General features: G+C 42.7%; 1 protein-coding gene across 1 annotated transcript in view; it reads right to left on the bottom strand.

The window, feature by feature from the left end:
- CAMTA1 (calmodulin binding transcription activator 1) overlaps window positions 1–19942 on the bottom strand; it is a 694930-nt gene that overhangs the window by 647216 nt on the left and 27772 nt on the right. Inside the window, exon 3 of the mRNA XM_014546182.1 lies at window positions 17616–17734. Coding sequence (XP_014401668.1) covers window positions 17616–17734 — 119 coding nt within the window. The remainder of the gene's footprint in view (window positions 1–17615; window positions 17735–19942) is intronic.

Genomic DNA, 19942 nt, shown 5'->3' with positions numbered 1-19942 from the left:
CCCCACGACATCCTGGGTGGCAGACCTGGGAAAGCAGGGGCCTCGAAGAGGTGACAGCTAATCCCAGGTCCCTCTGTGGCGGGTCATGCCAGCTTCGCTGACCCCCAAGACTCCTGCAGGCTGCCTGGGCCACCCCCGCTAGTGCTTCAGGACATGCTCATGACTCTTCTCGGACCTTCTCATTCCTCCCCGGGCACTATTTTTCAGCATCTCCCACAGCTGTATGTGGTCTTACTCCTGTAATAAGTAAATCCTTTCTCCATAATCCTCACGGTAGTGCAGCTCCCCAACTGAACCCTGACCGACACCCACAAGCTACTTCTGCTTCCCTATTGGGCTTGTCCCTCTTGTTCTATTGACTTGCAGGGCGTCCCAAAACATCCTGATTATAGGTCTCTGTTGGCTAATCTCGCTCTATGACTTGACTTTTCATTATCTTGATGGTGCCTTTTGAAAAACCGAAAGTGTAATCCAACATATCAACCTTGCACTTTATATAGTTAGTACTTTTTGTGTCTTATTTAATATATATTTAAGATACATATGGGCAGGTGAACCATTTTTTAATATACTAGAGGCCTAGTGCATGAAATTCGTGCACGGGGGGGTGGGGGTTGGGGGAAGAGGGGGGCCCTCAGCCTGGCCTGCGCCCTCTTGCAGTCCAGGACACCTCGCCTGCAGCAGAGGCGGGAGCACTGCTATACTCGCCAACCGTGAGCTTGGCTCCTGGCTGAGTGGCGCTCCCCCTGTGGGAGTGCACTGACCATCAGGGGGCAGCTCCTGCATTGAGCGTCTGCCCCCTGGTGGCCAGTGCACATCATAGCGACCGGTCGTTCCTCCATTCAGTTGATTTGCATATTAGAGTTTTATTATATAGGAGGATTATGTTAGGTGTTGTACCTGTTAACACATTGAATCTTCCAAACTGTCCTTTAAAAGTATGACTATCCCAGAGGCACAGAGTGCTGGAGGTGCACTGAACAGAAGGGGAGGCGGCCAGACCAGCCAACAGACCCTTGGAATCAGTGTTGTCCACTAAGCCATGCCCACTAGTGAGAGCACCACTCCCACCAAGAGTGCCCTTATAGCCACACCCAGTCCTCACCCCATAAACAGAACATACACACGTACAGATACATGCATGCAACATTTACCCACATGCAGAGAACACACACATGTATACACAAACACATGTAACATTTCCAGTCCACATTTCAAAAACCAAAGAAGCCAACCTGACTAAAGAGCAAGTTGCATTTCCAAAGCAATCTCATAAAAGAGCGAAAAGCAAGAGGGCTCAACCATTACGATGGCATCAATTTACACAAAATCATAAGAAGATAATTCAGTGAAAAGATCAATAATGCAAAAGAAGGAAAACCAAAAGCTAATGAGTGGGCTTGGAGGAAAACAACTATTTTGGTAAAAGAAAGCAAAGTGAAATTAATCTTCACTACGTATTTGTGAAATATGTTAAAAACCAACTAAATCTGTGGACACTGAGATTAGGTCAGTGTCAGATAGGACCAGTGCAGTGAAAGAAACTTGGAAATTTACAATAAGGGTGGCTATAATTACTCTCATACTGATAAGACCACCCTCAATGGAAAACTTACAAGAAATCATTAGTAGAGCGAGACCCAAGATGGTGGCATAGGCAAATGCCTGTACTCACCGCTTCCCACAACCACATCAAAATTACAACTAAAATACAGAATAACCATCATCCAGAACCGCGGGAAAGCTGGCTGAATGAAAGTCCTACAACTAGAGAAGTAAAGAAGACAGCACACTGAGACTGGTAGGAGGTGCAGAGGCACGGAGTGGCTGGTCCTGCACCCACATGTGCTGCTTTTTTGATCAGGAAGGAGATCACCTCTGTGGAGGCTGCCCAGAGGAGCAAGGAGTCCCAGCCCCATACCAGACACCCAGACCAGGGTCCCAGAGCTGGGAAAAGAAGTCCCTATGAGCAGTAAGAACTACCAGCTGTAAAAACCAGCGGGGATTGGGGCTCAGTGACACAGAGGCTGCTAGAGATCCAGCTGCTCCTCTTAAAATGCTGGCACCATGAACAAAACTTACAAGCTCCCACTTCCTCTCAGCTCCAGTGCCAGATGAGGCTCTGGGGGTCCCAGACACATACTAGGGGAAACTGGGGGGGAGTGCGGGGGGGAGGGGGCTTTCTTCCAGACAGAGGTGCTCTCAGCGGTCATTGTTCCTATGCTGGGACCTCTCAGGTTGCAGGGCTGACTGGCAACCATTTCTCTTTGCTCTGCCCTGGTGATTTCCCTGAGACCCTGCTCCACCCAATTTACAACCCCACCCAAACTGCCTGCAGGGGCTTTTGCATATGAATGGCCTGTCCTTTCTCAGGCTAAAACCTGTCAAACAAGTTGCAGCTGGGCCAGGGAGCCCCAAACCTATCAATAAAAGGCCCAAGACTGGCACAAGCACCAGCCTGTCTTGCTTCACCGCTGGGCCTCACCTGGGCACTTCCAAACCCAATACAAGAGGAAGAATCTGCAGATCTCTCTGTAGCTCCTGCTGGGTGGCCCCAGGCAGCGGCTGACTTTGCACCTCCCTGAAGACCCAAGAGCAAGTGTACCCAGTGGTCAGTGTCAGATTACAACTCTTCATATCCATAAGCTACACACTCAAGGAGCACCAAAGCCCCACTGAAGCAAGTCCTACTCCATAAGGTGTCTCCTGCACAGCAGCTCTCCACTGTAGTTGCAGCTGGTCCCCACAGCCAATTGGCCTGGAGGTCAATTCCTCCCAGTGACACCAACAGCAATCAAGGCTCAACTACAACAAGACTGTGCACACAGCCCACAAAGGGGTGCACCTAGAGTGTCCACCTCAGGTGATTGGGGAGGCTGAGCCACAGGGCCCTATAGGATACCTAATACACAGGGCCACTTTATCAACTCAAAGAGACTTAGTAGCCCTAGCCAGTTTTGCTCAGTGGATAGAGCATTGGCCTGCAGACAGAAGGGTCTCAGGTTCGATTCCGGTCAAGGGCACATGCCCTGGCTGTGGGCTCAATCCCCAGAGTGTGCAGGAGGCAGCCGATAAATGATTCTCTCTCATCATTGATGTTTCTATCTCTCTCTCCATCTTCCTTCCTCTCTGAAATCAATAAAAATATATTTAAAAAAATAAAAATAAAGAAACAGAAATTCATCAGAAAAAGAACTGCAATATCTTTATTAAAAAAAAAAAAAGAGAGAGAGAGACTTAGTAGCTCTACCCAATACATAGAAACAAACACAGGGAAGCAGCCAAAATGTGGAGACAAAGAAACATGTCACAAATGAAAGAAATGGAAGAAAGCAAACTACTCGATATAAAGTTCAAAACCACAGTTATAAGGTTACTCAAGAATCTCCTAGAAGCCTCCAAGGGACTTAGTGAGACTTTCAAGGATCTTAGTGAGAATGCCAAAAAAATGGAAAAGAATCAGTCAGAAATTAAGCATACACTAACTGAAATAAATAATATACAGGGATTCTACAGTAGACTAAAGGATCCCGAGAATCAAATCAACAATTTGAAATATGAGGAAGCAAAAAACCACCAACCAAAAGAGCAAAAAGAAAAAAGAATCCAAAAATATGAAGATAGTGTAAGGAAACTCTGGGACAACTTCGAGCGTACCAACATCTGAATTATAGGAGTGCCAGAAGAAGAGAGAGATCAAGATATTGAAAACCTATGTGAAGAAATAATGACAGAAAACTTCCCCTACCTGGTGAAAGAAATAGATTTACAAGTCCAGGAAGCACAGAGAGTCCCAAACAAGAGGAACCCAAAGAGGACCACACCAAGACACATCATAATTAAAATGCCAAGGGCAAAAGACAAAGAGAGAATATTAAAAGCAGCAAGAGAAAAGCAGTTAGTTACCCATACAACTGTCAGCTGATTTCTCAACAGAAACTATGCAGGCCAGAAGGGAGTGGCAAGAAATATTCAAAGTGATGAATAGCAAGAACCTACAACCAAGATTACTCTACCCAGCAAAGCTATCATTTAGAATTGAAGGTCAGATAAAGAGTTTCACAGACAAGAAAAAGCTAAAGGAGTTCATCACCACCAAACCAGTATTATATGAAAGCTGAAGGGTATTCCTTATGAAGAGGAAGAAGAAGAAAAAGATAAAAAAAAATATGAACAACAAAGTGGCAATAAATACATATCTATCAATAATTGAATCTAAAAATCAAACAAATAAAATCTGATGAGAACAGAATAAACTGGTGAATGGAATAGAATCAGGGGCATGGAAATGGAACAGACTGACAATTCTCAGAGGGAAGGGGTGTGGGGAGGTGTGGGAAGAGATTAGACAAAGATCTTATCTGCATATATGCAGTATGTATGGACACAGACAATAGGATGGCAAGGGCCAAGGGTAGGGTGGGAACCTGGTGGAGAGGAGCTATGGGGGGCAGGGGAAAAAGGGACATCTGTAATAATCTCAACAATAAAGATTTAAAAATAAGTGTTTTCAAAAAAGAATGCAAAAGAGCGAAATAAGCCAGTCAGAGAGAGATAAATATCACATGATCTCACTCATTTGTGGAATATAATGAACAACATAAACTGATGAACAAAAGTAGATCCAGAGACAGAGAAGCATCAAACAGATCGTCAAACCTCAGAGGGAAGGCAGGGGAGGCTGAGAGAGGGGAGGATAAAGGATCAACCAAAGGACTTGTATGCACGCATATAAGTATAACCAATGGTCACAGACAGTGGGGAGGAGGGGGCGGTGAGGGCATGTGCTGTTGGCGTGGGGTGGGAATGGCCAGGAATAAGACAATGGGGGAAAAAGGAGACATATGTAATACTTTAAACAATAAAGAATTTAAATTAGAAAAAAATTTGGGGTAAATGGCATACTACCAGGGAGATACAAATGACAAGCATAGATTGTCTTTCCCCCAGTGCTTTTCCTATCAAGTTTTGCCTGTGTTTACATGCATATAAGCATAACCAATGAACACAGACACTAGGGGGTGAGGGCATGTGCTGGGGGGTGGGAGTGGCCAGGAAAGGTCAATGAGGGGGAAAAATATGTAATACTTAAATTAATAAAGAATAACTTAAAAAAAAGAATAAAAAAGAAACCAGTTATATGGACATTATATTAAAATATCATAAAATTTGTGGGGAAAAAAGAAATCATTAATAGCCAATACCTACTCTGAGAACTCCCTACATGTGGTTAACCTGTTGGTCATCTTTCCAGAACTCTGCCTCACTACACCAACAACATAAAGTTTTCTAATACCTGAAGCTTCTCAGAAACTGATCATCTTGCAAAATACAGTTTTTCTGAACTGCATGACCGCTTACTTTATCAGGAGTGCTCACTGGCCCAGTGCTTTGGGGTTGGGTGGGAAATGTAACCGACATCAAAGAACCCTAAGCTATGGACAGAAGAGAGTAGCTAATTGATGGAGGTGAACTATGGAAAGGAGAAAAACAAATTTGCTACCAATAGGTGTTTCATCATATTAAGCAGAAATATTCAGAAAGAAAAAAAGGATAAAGAAGGCTGGAGGAAAAACAAAGGGGCAATCTCTGCCATAACAGATACCAGACTGAGTGTTACCATGGCCTAAAAGACTTAAGCCAAATTCCCAAGTATCAGTGGGTTCCAACAATCTTGTGTTCTAATAACGTAACTGTATCTATATATATAAAGCCCTAATATGCAAACAGACCGAATGGCGGAACAATCAAACAACCGAACAACCGGTCACAATGATGTGCACTGATCACCAGGCAGGCGGCGGCAGCAGGCGGCACCAGACCAAGGCGGGGCACCGGTTGCTGTCATCGGGGCAAGCGTCTGGTGTTTAATGAAAATTCTTTGCTCCCATGCACTGCGGTCCCACCCGGTGCTTGCACTTGCTGCCAGCGCTGGAGCCGCCACTCACACCCGCTGCAGGCGCCAGAGCTGCTGCTCACACCCACTGCTGACGCCAGCCCTGCTCACACCCGCAGCCGTTGCCGGAGCCACTGCTTGCACCCACTGCCGGCGCCCAGCGCTGGTCCCAACTGCTCAGTGCTGTCAGGGGATGCAAGCCCCGATCACTCCTGAGGGCTTCTCCACCTCCCCCTGCTCCAGAGGGGCGATCGGGGCAGCCGCCACTGCTCGTACCCGCTGATGGCGCCAGCCCCACTCACACCTGCTGCTGGCATCGGCCCCAACCACTCCGTGCCGTCAGCGGGTGCAAGTGGGGCCGTCCATCCATTCAGTGACAGTCACTGAACACCCGCTATGTGCCAGGCACTGTTCTAAGCTCCCAGGACCCATCAGTAACCAGAGCCATGAAGATCCCTGTCCACCTAGACCTTACAGTCCAACACGGGCAACCAGACAGCTCACAACAGAAAGAACTGAATTACACCATATATTAGAGGATGATAAATGCTAATTCCCAAACACTTATGTCTCACTATCCTCATTTATGAAATAAAAAATACATAATCATCACAGCAGGTGCTCTGAATTGCTTGAGGAATGGATTGTTAAAAATTACTGGAAAATGCTTAAATATAAAATTTTTTATTAATAACAATTAAGGCATTTAACAAAAAATATTCTTAAATAAAACAATTAGCGTTGGGGATTCTAAATTTTGTTCACAGTACAAATATTAAAATAAAACTTTACCAGACACATTAACAACTACCTTCTGAGGCCAGGAAAGGAGAGACTTGCTACAGAGTTTAAAGACATGTCAGGAAAAATGGGAAATGACTATACTCTGACCTCAATTTTAAAGATCCTGCTTATTAATTTCAAGCTATTTTAATATATCTGTTCTCAGAAATGGGAAATGAATGGCATCTTCCCTTTCTTCTCTTTTTTAATTTTTAAAACGGTCAATATAATTTAAGTGTTTTTTCCCTTCTTCCGAAAAAAAAAATGCCTTTTGCAGCCCTTTCTAAATAAGAACCCCAGCTTCCGAAGGGATAGCCTTGCCTTGGCCAGCTTCTTTGAATAGCTCCTGTCCCCCACAAGGACACCCCTGTCCTTGACCTCTGTGTTGGGACTTTCCCCCTTCCCAGCAGAGCTACCCACACTGACCTCTTTCAGAGGGAACCACTCAGAACTGAGCCACACACACAATGACGGTCTCTCTTTTTTCAAATGGCTTGGCCTTCTGAAAAACTCCTGGAACTAATAAGCAACTAAACGTGGTTAACATACCAAAGTCTACTGCTTTCCTATATACCAGTAATGAACAAGGGGAATTTGAATTTTAAAATGTAATACTATTTACATTAGCAAACCCGCCCCTAAAATGAAATAGATATAAATCTAACATGAGGAAAACTACAAAACTCTGATAATAAAATCAAAAACTAAATAAATGGAGAGATATTCCATGTTCCTAAATAGGAAGACTCAATATTACCAAGATGTCCATTCTTCTCAACTCGACCTATAGAGTCAACACAATCCCACTGAAAAATCCCAGCAAGTTATTTTGTGGGTATCAACAAAGTGATCCTAAGTTTACACGAAGAGGCAAAAGACCCAAAACAGCCAACTCAATATTGAATAACAAAGTCAGAGGACCGATACTACCTGACTTCAAGACCCACTAACAAGCTACAGTCATCAAGACAGGGTGGTCTCGCCCTGGCTGGTTTGGCTCGGTGGATAGAGCGTCAGCCTGCGGACTGAAGGGTCCCAGGTTCGATTCCAGTCAAGGGCATGTACCTTGGTTGCGGGCACATCCCCAGTAGGGGGTGTGCAGGAGGCAGCTGATCGATGTTTCTCTCTCATCGATGTTTCTAACTCTCTATCCCTCTCCCTTCCTCTCTGCAAAAAATCAATAAAATATATATATTTTTTAAAAAGACAGGGTGGTCTTGGTGAAGGAACACACAGATAGTGGAACAACAGACAGCCCAGAAATATAGACACAGTCAACAGGTCTCTGACAAAGGAGCAAATGGAGCACATGGAGCATAGTCTCTTCCACCAATGGTGCTGGGACACTGGACATCCACATGGGAAATAATAAACACAGTCACAGACTGTATGTCCTTCACCACAATTAACTCCAAATGGACCACAGACCTAAAGGCAAAACACAAAACGTGAAACTCCTAGAAGATAACATCAGAGAAAGCCGGGATGACCTTACGCATAGTGTTACAACACCAAAGGCAGGATCCATGAAAAGAAATCACTGATTAGCTGACTTGATTAAAATTAAAAATGTCTGCTCTGTGAATGACAGCATCAAAAGAGTAGGACAAGCCACAGACTGGGAGGAAATATTTGCAGAAGACGGGTCTGATAAAGCACTGTTACCCAGTCCTTTAGGAAGGTAGTATGGAAAGGACTGGAAGGTGGGTAGACAGGTAGGTAAGTAGGTAGACATGACATGTAGCTTTAGGGTTCTGCTGTTTTCAGCTATTTGGGCCAAATGCTGATGGAAAAGAAGGCAGGTAGAGGCTATACTTGAAGATGTTACCTCTTCAAAAAAAAATCACAAAAACGGCACTGTGCTTCCACATACCCCCACCACCGCCACCACACTTTAAAAGGGCTTCCCAGATAGCAAGACATTAACAAATACTTTAGATACAAAAAAATAACGCTGCATTCCCTGACTTCTAGTACACAAGTCATGAGAAAAGACTCCAGAAAGCTCAACTGTCCTCTATGCAGCCAAGCACACCAAACGCTGACTGTACAGTGGGAGCAGAGCTGAGATTACAGTCAAGTGAGCTAGTTAGAACATCCTTCTAGGGGCTGCGATTCTTCGCCAACGTGTTTTCACTGGAACGTGGTGGAAATGCACATTCACAGGCCTCACCCCAGACCTACGGGGGCAGAAACTCCGGGGGAGGGGGGGAGGAAGAGCACAGTGATCTGTGTTTTAACAAGCCATCCAGGTGATTCAGATGCCAGCTCAGCTTGGAAACCACTAAGCTAAAGAATGCCAGCCTTCCGACGAATTTCTTCCCCTGTCCGTCTCAGCTGACCCTCAGGACTCTGCTTCTCCTTAGGGAACATCAGTACCACCGCCCCTGAAGAGAGGGGGACACTTTACCCCCACGCAGCCCGGCAATAGAGTCTGCACAGAATACAGTCTTAAGGCAACTGAACTCTCTCCTCAAGCCCTCTTCATCCAACTTAGAAAAGTTGGGCCCAAACTGGATCCTCATTTGCACTTTAACATTTTTAATAAACAATCTCATAAAACAGTACTGTGTATTAAGGCCTAGGCAAAAAGCCCTGGCCGGTTTGGCTCAGTAGATAAGAGCGTTGGCCTGCAGACTGAAGGGTCCCGGGTTCAATTCCGGTCAAGAGCACATGCCTGGGTTGCGGGCTCGATCCCCAGTGGGGAGCATGCAGGAGGCAGCTGATCAATGATTCTCTCTCATCATTGATGTTTCTATCTCTCTCTCTCTCCCCCCCTCTCCCTTCCTCTCTGAAATGAATAAAAATATATATTTAAAAATAATAAAAATAAAAGAAGACCTGGGCAAAAGGACACTGTTCAAATTTCAACTCCAGTGCTGGCCCTGGCCAATGTGGCTCAGTTGGTTGGAGCATCGTCCCAAACACCAAAAGGTTGCAGGTTTGATTCCCGGTCAGGGCACATAACTAGGTTGTAGATTCGATCCCTGGTTGGGCATATATATATGGGAGGCAGCCGACTGATGTTTCTCTCACATCATTTCTCTCTCTCTCTCTCCCTCTCTCTCTCAAAAAAAATCAATAAAAACATATCCAAACATATTCAACTCCAGTGCTAGACAGGTATAGAAACGCGGAGAAGATACCAAAGAACCTGGAGCCCCTGAAAAGAGGCTGACTGCCCCCTGAGAGCGCCAACTCCACCAAGTCAGAGGGGCAGAAAACCCTTAGAGGGGCTGGGTGATGAGAAGGTTGTGGAATTAGATAGCGGCGATGGTCGCACAATTTTTGTACACACTCAAGACCACTGGATTGTACACTTTAAAAATAAAAGTAAACTCCCGAGCTAGACCAAAGGCTACCTGGACTCCCAAACAACTCCAAAAGCCTTGCCTTGAGAACTGGGCTGAAGGCAAATCTTGAAAGGTCTCTTAGCACAATCACCAAAGACTCAAAAAGGCCAGGCAGGTGTCCCACCAAACACTCCGCTGACGGTGGCAGAGCTAACACTACCCCGTTTCTGCCAGTTCTGTATCTTTTCCAAGATATCAGTGACCCTTGGGTTCACCAAGAAAGTCTGAATTTCACATCTTAATGTAATTTGTAAGCTGAAAAAGTACAACCTATGACAAATATGTTCCAACGCACAAAGTCACTGCTCATGTTTGATTTGTGATTACAATCGCCTGGGTACCCAGGAGGGTCACTGACGTTGTTCTTGGACTAATGACAAGAACCAGAAGTGAACTTAAGACTAGATGATATATTTGTGCCAAGGCCTAACGGCAGACGTACAGAAATGCTTGCTGAGCACAAACGGTTTTTGGATCGTTCAGGGGGGGAGGGGTGGCATAACTGCAGGGCTCATGACAGCGCACGTGCAAATCCAAAAGAACCTGCCTGAGAACAGGCGGCATGATATTCATGTTGCAAGACACAATTTAGTCTTGGCAAATCATCATGCACTGATTTAATTAATGTTGCTCATATAAAGTTTATTAGTTTTGTGATTTCATGCAGTGTACATACCTATTGAGCTTTATAATTACACAAGTCCAAGAATTTATATTAAGTTTTTGTGCTTTTATGGATTTCATTCATTCAACAAATATAGGTGTCCCCAAAAAATGTACACATACACTTTGAGTAATTATAAAGACAGTGCTTATTTAAATACATTTCATTTTCAAAACTGAGCTATCAGCTGGTAAAGCACGCATACATTTTTTGGGACACCCTGTATTTACACTGACTATGGGCCAAGTAGTCTTCTAAGTGCTACAGTTTTGAAGTAATCTATAATAACAAAGTGTAATATGCTAATTAGACCGGACAGCCAAACAACCTTCCGGACAAAGCTGAGGCTGCGAGGGCCAAGCCCCTTGCACGAATTTCGTGCATCGGGCCTCTAGTATTATAATAAAAAGAGTTAGGTTAAAATGAAGGTGGGTCCACGGGAACCTGCTTCCTGTACCAGAAGCCTCATGTTCCAATTTCACGAATGTGACTCTACTCTCTGCATTAAGATGTGCTTCCCTACCGTTCCTCAGAGCCCCACCTGCAGTACCGACCCCTCCTCACCTGGCAGCCTCACCGGTGCGTGTGAACACCTCCAGTCTCCCTGGGCCACTTCCATGCTGGAGTGACACAGGCTGACAAGTAGGCATGCGCTCACTTGGATTTGGGGATCCATCATCTCACTTCATACTAAGTTCAACGGAGGAACTGTAGTTAACCCAATTGCTACAAAATAGGTTTCACTTGAAATTTGGTACCATATACTGTATTCAAAAATCAAATAGTGTCACTCTTAAAACTTGGCTCTCCGTGTTCGTAACTGCATTTTCCTACTTGCAATATAATCTGCAAAGCACTGCCTGGACTCGGAGGATAATCTGGGACCATTCAAATGGTTGGCACTGCCAAACACTAAAACAAAACGAAGCTCTACCTCGGGTTAACTATTTTCCGAGTCATCAGGGCCAAAACAGCGCACTCGCCTTTCTAAGCGGAGCACATATTACGTGCTTGTCAGTTTAGCTGACATTTTGGAAGTTTGAAAAGTTCTAAGTGATCCCAAAAAAAGTTTTTCCAAAAGGTAACATATAAATACACTAGCAAAACCAATCATTAAAAAAATTACACCCCTAAATCTGAGTTTATAAAATCTGAGTTTATAACTGATTTTATAATTTATACAGAGAAAAATTAAAAATACAAGAATATATGCCTACTCACACACAACAGTGATTGAAGGAATTTATTTAAATCTTTATTGTTGAAAGCATTGCACAGGTCCTCTTTTTCCCCTGTTAACCTCTTCCAGCCCATTCCTCCTGTCCTCCCCCCAGGAGTTTTTAAGTAAGGTGGCTTCTTGTTATTAAAATCACTTAAATGAAACATAATTTAATAATTCTCATGGTCTTAAAGTTCATTTTTCTTACCTGAATATAAAAAGTGAGGGGAGGGGAGTATTCATCATTTAAAAGGATAAATTTCTCCCCATAAAAGGCATTATACTCAGGGGCTTCTTCTTGGGCTTCTGTGGTATGCCTTCAAGTGCATCAGTCTGTATCTGTACTGCTGTCTACATAAACATCTTTACCACTAAAAACATTCAATTACCATTTAATATGAAAATTTCTGAAGTTACCACCAATAAAAACCTTTGATGAAACTTTCTTTAAGATCAGTACAAACTAGAATTCTATTTCGTTTGCTTCCTCTGGAGAAACTTTGCATTAGAGGGAAAACAAGCAGAAGAAAGAGCATTACCAGGCAAACCCAGAGATGACCTGAAGGGGCTCAGGAGCACATGTTCATTAGGAATGGGCCCCGGGCGCCATTACTTAGCTGCCTGCAGAAGAAGCAGACCTGGCGACTGTGGGACCAGGGGTGCTATTTTCAGTCAAACAGCTAATTAATGACTAAACAAAAGAGATTTCAGTCCCAACAACATTCACGGAGTACTAATATGTGTAATTACGAAGTAGTCATTTGTGCAATCAGAAAGTTGCATTAGCATAATTATTTCTGGCCCTGGGCCTTAAAAATATTAACTTAAAACGAAAAAACCTGGTAATAGTTCACCTAATAAAGATGTGAATACCAAAAGGGTCATGAAGTAAGAGTTGGCTCTTTGACAAATGCGCTCTGTGTTTAATTCTTTCTCTCCTGCCCTGGATCTAACATCAAGCCTAACCCTCCAGCTACCTAGAGGCACAAAATTCCTACTGGTAATACATATCCTTCATTATCCAAAGCCCCCATATTAATATTCATTAAGAATAAAACTATTTCCACAAGAAATGAGTGTGCTGCTTTAAAAAAACCTTCATGCAAAAATACATTAAGTTCATGTATAATACTTCAAAATGCAAATAAATAAAGAAGCCAAACAATTCTATAAAACAAAGGATCACGGTCACTAAACAGCTGCAAGATCTCGGGAAATCCATTGTAAGTTTCTCTCTGGGACAGAAGTGGATCGAGTGCGGGCTTGGATCCCAAGTCCACCCCCTAATTTCCTCTTCTCTTCCATGAGGATAATCACAGGACCTACTTCTTAGGGTTCATCAAGGGGTACGTGGGATTACCGCGCCCAGGCGCCCCTAGTGCCTGGCATGCAGCAGATGCCCTATAAATGCTGGCTGCCAGGACTGCTGTCATCAGCCTCATTTCCTTCATCGTCTTCGGAACCTGGGGGGAGAGTGTGTGTGGTGGGAAAAGCGCGATCTAGAATTGATTCGTTTTTAGATACAACATTTGATTTGCAGTCGCAAATAGCACTCAAGAAAGGAAGAGGTTTCACCCATCCCAATGAGTTGGAAAGGTTAAGAGTAGCTTAACTAGACCCTAAGATCTCTCTTATCCTCTAACAGTCTTCCTTTTCAGTGACTTCCAACTCCACCAAATATTGCCAAATGAACCCACAATACGAACCCTCTATTAACTCTTTTTAACCCAAAACTAAATCACAGAATAGTTTTGCTGAGTTCACTGATGTTCAGAGTTATGGGTCTTTGATTAAAAGCCTAGACAACACACAAGAGAAGGAATGTTCCTAAGAATTCAAAGAAATGAAGGTCAGACCAAGGTAAGCCCTATCAAGTGAGCTATCTTGACCAATTTAACTACTTTTCACCAACAGTCCCTCATCTGTCAAAGGCAAGGTTACGCATCTTGTAATACTGTTATGAGGCTTAGAAATAATTACATCCAGTACTCAGCCACTAGCAAAGAACAGGTCTCCATAAATGGCAGCATTTTAATGGGCACAATCTCCCTCTCCCCCTCAACTAATATACACACGCAGTATAAAAGTTGGGCTTTCTCAAATAATCATGAATATTACAGCACAGGTCGGACCTGAATAAAGGAACTTCTCCAAATTTCTACACACTACTCCCAGGAATTCAACTGTGCACACCCCGCAGAGAGGTGGGGAGAACACGGGAGAGGAGAGAGAGGACAGCTGACATCTCGTCCTGGCATTTAAGGCCGCCAGTCCACGTGGCGAACACGCTGTGCAGAGGGTGAACTGGAAACACGCCTCTGCGGCGCCAGTGCCTGGGCCCGATGAGATCTAAGGAAGCGCATGTGTGTAAACACAGCTCCTAAGCACAAGCCGACCACTTCAAGTGGCCCTTCACCGAAACAGCAATCTGCTCCAGCTCCAAGGACACGGCCCTTGGGAAGGGCAGAATGGCCACACTGTACTCGAGGAGCCATTCAAGGGACTTCCTGACTAAAGGGACCCTGCCTTCATAGGACCGCCGAGCCCAGTGAGACAAGCGCACTGACGTGCGGGTCCTCCAGGTTCTAGTGGCAGGCTCAAGGCCGTGGGAAAACGACGACACGCAGCTAGGACGAAGAAGTAAGTGCTTTGATGGGAATACTAACAATCTATTCCTCCAATTATCCAAGCCAGTTACAAAAAATGAATGGGAGGGGGGTGGGGACTGGATAAAAAGGGAAGGGATTAAGAAATACAAATTGGCAGTTACAAATAGTCCCAGGGATATAAAGTACAGCATGGGGAATACAGTAAACAACATTATAATAACGATGCATGGTGCCAAGTGAGCACTAGACTTATTGGGAGGATCACTTCCTAAGGAATATAAGTGACTAATCACTATGTTGTACACCTGAAACTAAGATGATACTGAATATCAGCTGTAACTGGAAAAAAATTTTAAATAAAATAAAATTTTAGTGTTTTTAATGGCAGGTCCATTGCCCCAGAAAAGTCTATAGAATTAACAACTCCTAATCCGAGCCTTCTGCTGTCACTCTAAGATTCCCCTATTTTTCCTAAAGCCAAAAAGGAACAAGAGAAAAGGCCAATGTCCTCTACACAGAAGCGCAGGCCAGCCTTCCCGCTCAGCCTCCATACCCAGGCTTCTCAGTGCGCAGCGGGCAAGTCACGGAAGAGCACGGGACCAGGGGGTGCTCCCCAGCCCTCGGGACCGGCCTCCTCGCCCCCGCCCCAGCAGCAGTGAGGCTTGCGCACATAACCCACATCTCTTGGACCCCAGCTTTACGTTTCACTCATCAAGACAGGAATGCAGTCCTTGTCTGTGGACTTGGACATCAGCAGCATGGGACCTAAACCAGCGGTTTACAGGGAGCTATGTGAACTGGAGTGCTGGGACCAAACACAGAACTTATTTTCCTTTTAATCTTATCTCTATAAATGTTCTTTATTGGGTATTTTATACTATATCTAAGGTAAAAGTAAAACATCTAGACTATTTTAACTCTGTAAGTAAAAATGTGAACTCAGTTGAAGAGCTGTGCTCCAACATTCCAAAAAACCTGAAATCAATTATCTAAATAAACTACCAACTAAATTTCTAACAGTTACCTCTAGCTTTATAAGATTCTTAAGGCCACTGATTTTAACTAAGCAATAGCTGGTTTCAAATATAATTTCAAATCATAAATAAAATAAATTGCCAACTTCATATAAAATTTAAAAATACATACCTATTATATGTTTTGATACATTTATAAATAAACTGGAGCTAATATATAACAATATGGTGTCAAATCCATGTTGCAGAAACATACTGAATTTTACAAAGAAACATATTGAATTTTAAATAGTTCATAACTTAGTTGTGACTTACTGAATGGCTCCCAAATTATACTATTTTGCTGGTAGAGTAATAATCTATGGTTAAGACTAATTTACAGCATATCTACTTTGTTTATCTGTCTTAAATGTTTGAAACAGCTAACAAATGACCACATGAAACAATAGTCCTCTAAACTAGCTAATGTTTGTCAAAGCAAAAGTATTCTGTCTGAAGGAGAAATGTAAGTTATGTAAATAATCAAAATATACATACCTTAAAAGAAATTTAAAGTCAGTTGAGATTCAGTAACAAAGTTATGGGGTTCTATGGAGTATTTAACTCTGTAAACTGGGAAAAGTAAAGAAACTTTCATCCATATAACCTCTTACAACTCAAAACGAAAGCATTCTAAATTGAGGAGCTGGAGCAAAATAATCTTCAAAAAATAAGGGTGAACAGACAGCACTGTTTTCTTCTTGTCTTAGTTAAATATAACACCCTAACAGGGTAGCATACATCTATATATATAAAAGCCTAAATGACCGGCCGACCAGTAGCTATGATGCACACTGACCACCAGGAGGCAGACGCTCAACACAGGAGCTGCCAAGTGACAGCAACTTTGCAGAGTGCACTCAGGGACCCCTTGGGGGATGTCAGACTGCTGGTTTCAGCCTGATCCCCGCAGGCCAGGCCGAGGGACCCTACCTGCCAGAGGGACCCCACTCACTTAGCAGATGCCCTTTGAGCCCCAGCGCCGCCCCAGGTGCAGCTGGCCAGGGAGGGACCAAGGGAGGCTGGTTCCAGGGCACATCCGGTCCGTCTTGCCCAGTCCCGCCCTGCTGGCTACCTTCTAATTAATTTACTTTCAATGTGCACAAATCCGTGCACCGGGCCACTAATTGATTATAACCAACTCTGTGAAACCAGTAACCCAGCCACTTGAATTAAAGGAATAGAACTCCCCAAGTTATGGACACATAGTCAATTCTTATCACCACACTAAGCGGGTATCAGCCTAAATTCAAATATTCAGATTCCAAACTAAGAAAGAAGAAAAAGCAATCAAACCCTAGTGTTAAAGTGTTCTAAGACTCCCAGATTATGACTTACCAAAATAAAGAAACATCATCCAAGAAGACAAACTTTTATTCATTCTAATTCATCAAATTTCTTTCTAATTGGATGCCAAATACAGAGTGGGGCAAAAGTAGGTTTACAGTTGTGAGTACAAGAAACAGTTTATTCTTGTATTATGTTTTATTTATTGTATTGTTGCCATACAAATAACTATAAACCTACTTTTGCCCCACCCTGTATACAGTCTACTGAACAGTCTTCATTCTTAATAAAGATTCCTATCGTTCCAGTAAACCAGTTAGCCTCCATGCAAACTGTCTTCATCACAGGACTAAGAGTTGTTCTGCCAGCAGGAAGCCTACACGTCCCAACTCTACAGAAACTTCACATCTTCAAGACGCCGCACATATGGGCACTGAGCTGTCTTTTACTAACTCGTGACAACAGAAGCACTGATGTTCAGTGGAGATGCAGGCAGTTAACCACCAAATGCAAGACGCCAAAATGCAGAAAAACACAGATATAGGAACCCATGCTCCCTTAGTTAGTCAGTCAGCGTGCACAGTTTATACTGTTCAAAGCAAGCCAAGCAGAGCAAAGATCGTTCAAGAAACATGTTGGTTTCTGTCAAATCCAAATTAAATAATCTTCTCGTTTACAATTTCCTAGGTCAGTATTTCCAGTTAAAGCTAATATAAAGTAATACTATGCAAAATGACCTAAGAAGTTTGCCCTTCAAGAAATGATACCCCTAAAAATAGAAAGTTATCTACCTCATTAGTGTTCCAACGGTGCCTCTCTTTGGGTAAACTTGAACATTTCGGCAGACATTCAAGCAGCTTTTTCGGTAAAAAGATTTTTACATGACTACTATTGCTGTTCCCATGATCATCTATAAAGAAGAAAACAATAAATTCAGAGAAAATAAGAGAAAATCTCCTTTAAGTACTGGCAAGGTCAGAAGCAGCAGCTCGGGTGAGTCACTGAGACCAAGAGCGTCCCTCCTCTGAGTGAAATCCTCGTTTGCACTCTCAGAGCAGAGCTCTGCTCCCTGGCGAGCAGTGGGCAGGGACGACCCCAGCAGCTGCCCGTGACCAGACGTTACTTTTAAAGGTTCTCGCACCAGGTTTCCATGAAGTCCCCCAAAATTGCAAAATGACTTCACCCCCCAACAAAACCCAGAAACCCTCTATTAACCACTTGAAAAGGTTTAAGTTTTTTTAGGAAAGAATTCTAACAAAATAGAACTATCTTATTCATAAAATAATACTACTTCATCCTCTAGAATATAAACGAGACTTATCCTTTCAAAAGCAAATTACACATCTTATGATATAAGGAATTCAAGCCTGCAGTTAGCTAGGTAATACAGAGGCTGGCCTTTCTAGCCTAAATGTAAAAATATACCATTTTAGTTAACTCAATTTACATATACATATCTATATCATTAATGTATTTCATCAAAATATAACTCTTCTAAATTAAGTGAAAGAAAAATCTATTACTTTCAGTCTAGATGGGATGTCCCACTACCTGATAATTGGTCTCCCTGATACTTTCTAAAAGAGATCATTTCCTTTACGTATCATTTCATTCATTTATTTATTTGCACATCATTTCCTATTTCATTCCTATAACAAAGTCCCCTTTGCCTGGCTCAAAATTTCTTGCCAGTTTTGGCACATTTAGTTCCAAGTTTCAAATTACCCACTCCAGTTTTTTTTAATGTTAAATAGAAGCCCCAATATTCAAAGGATGCAGAGCATAACCAGGTACAAAGGAGCAATGCACTAAATACTAAACGCTGAATCTGCTCCAGAAAGCACGGCTGAAATAACGTATTCTGATATTAACAAGATATAATAAAAACACTGAACTCCAAGGAAGAGTCCAGGCTTCAGTCCCAGTTCTGCTGCTTTCTAATTGTGTGACCTTGGGTAAGTTACTTATATCTTCAGTTTTCCTAAATCAAAGAGAATCCGACTATCTCTAACTCTCCTCCAGAGCCCGGATAGAACTGACTGTAAGTCAATGACTTTACATATCTGGCAATTAAACAGCCTTTTATAGGCACATTGGTATTAGTTAAAAATGTTAAAAGTGAAATACAATAACATATCTTTCTAGTCAGTTACTATAATGTTGCTTACTTAGCATAGGTCTATTTCTTGAACATGTGAAAAACATAAAAGAATAAAAGTATGTTCTAGTCACAATAAAATCCTCTCCAAGCGTTTTTCATCTAATTTACACATTTCTCCTCAAGGAAAATATCTTAACAGGAAAATATTGGGCATAGAAATAGTCTAAAAAACTTTACTACATCATATGGAAATATTTTGTAGAAAGGAACTTAGGAGAGTTTTAGCATACTAAATCTTTTTTGGTCCATGAACTACATAACCAATTGAATTATAATGCCCATCTTCTATTTCTATAAGCAGTATAAAAACTTCAAAACTGACTGCTTTTAAGAATCTAAATTTTTAATTTAAGGGAAAAATTAAATTAAACTTTTTTCAAATCTTGCTATATAACCAAGAATGTTAAACTAAGAGAATGTTCATAGAAAGTTCTGTATTAATTGCACCCTATAAAACCCTTGTAACTTCAGGTGCTGACGCATGCGCCCTGCACTTCATGCCCCGAGGGGACCAGGGCCGGCAGACTTGAGACAGCAGAACACCAAATCCCAGGAGCCTTTACCTCCTGTCCCTTCTCTCTGCCCCTAAAGTGGTTTTATTCTACTTTATAAAATTTCCCATGTTGTGTACAATTCTGAAAGTAGAGGAGGAATCCTAAAATCTATACTTAACTCAAATATTCACATTTACAGGGTGCCTTTCTGAAAACAGTGCTATGCTAGGTGCTAAGTAAATGGCAGACCCTGAAATGTATGTATGTCTAGGCGTATCACTGAGAAAACTACTTAAAAACTACTTTAAACCATAATAACAGAATACTAAGCCTCAGCTTCTATTTCTATGTTTATGATCACAACCTGATGTCAAGTACCTGTCCTTTCAGCCTCTTTGAGGAACCAGCCGTCCCTGTGACATATTAAAGCACATCTATGTATGGGTATGTCTGCATGGCTGGG

The sequence above is a fragment of the Myotis brandtii genome, unplaced genomic scaffold (genome assembly GCF_000412655.1).
Source record: "Myotis brandtii unplaced genomic scaffold, ASM41265v1 scaffold434, whole genome shotgun sequence".
Classification (NCBI taxonomy): domain Eukaryota; kingdom Metazoa; phylum Chordata; class Mammalia; order Chiroptera; family Vespertilionidae; genus Myotis; species Myotis brandtii.
Note: the sequence above shows the minus strand (reverse complement) of the source record. Positions and strands in the feature narration are given on the sequence as shown.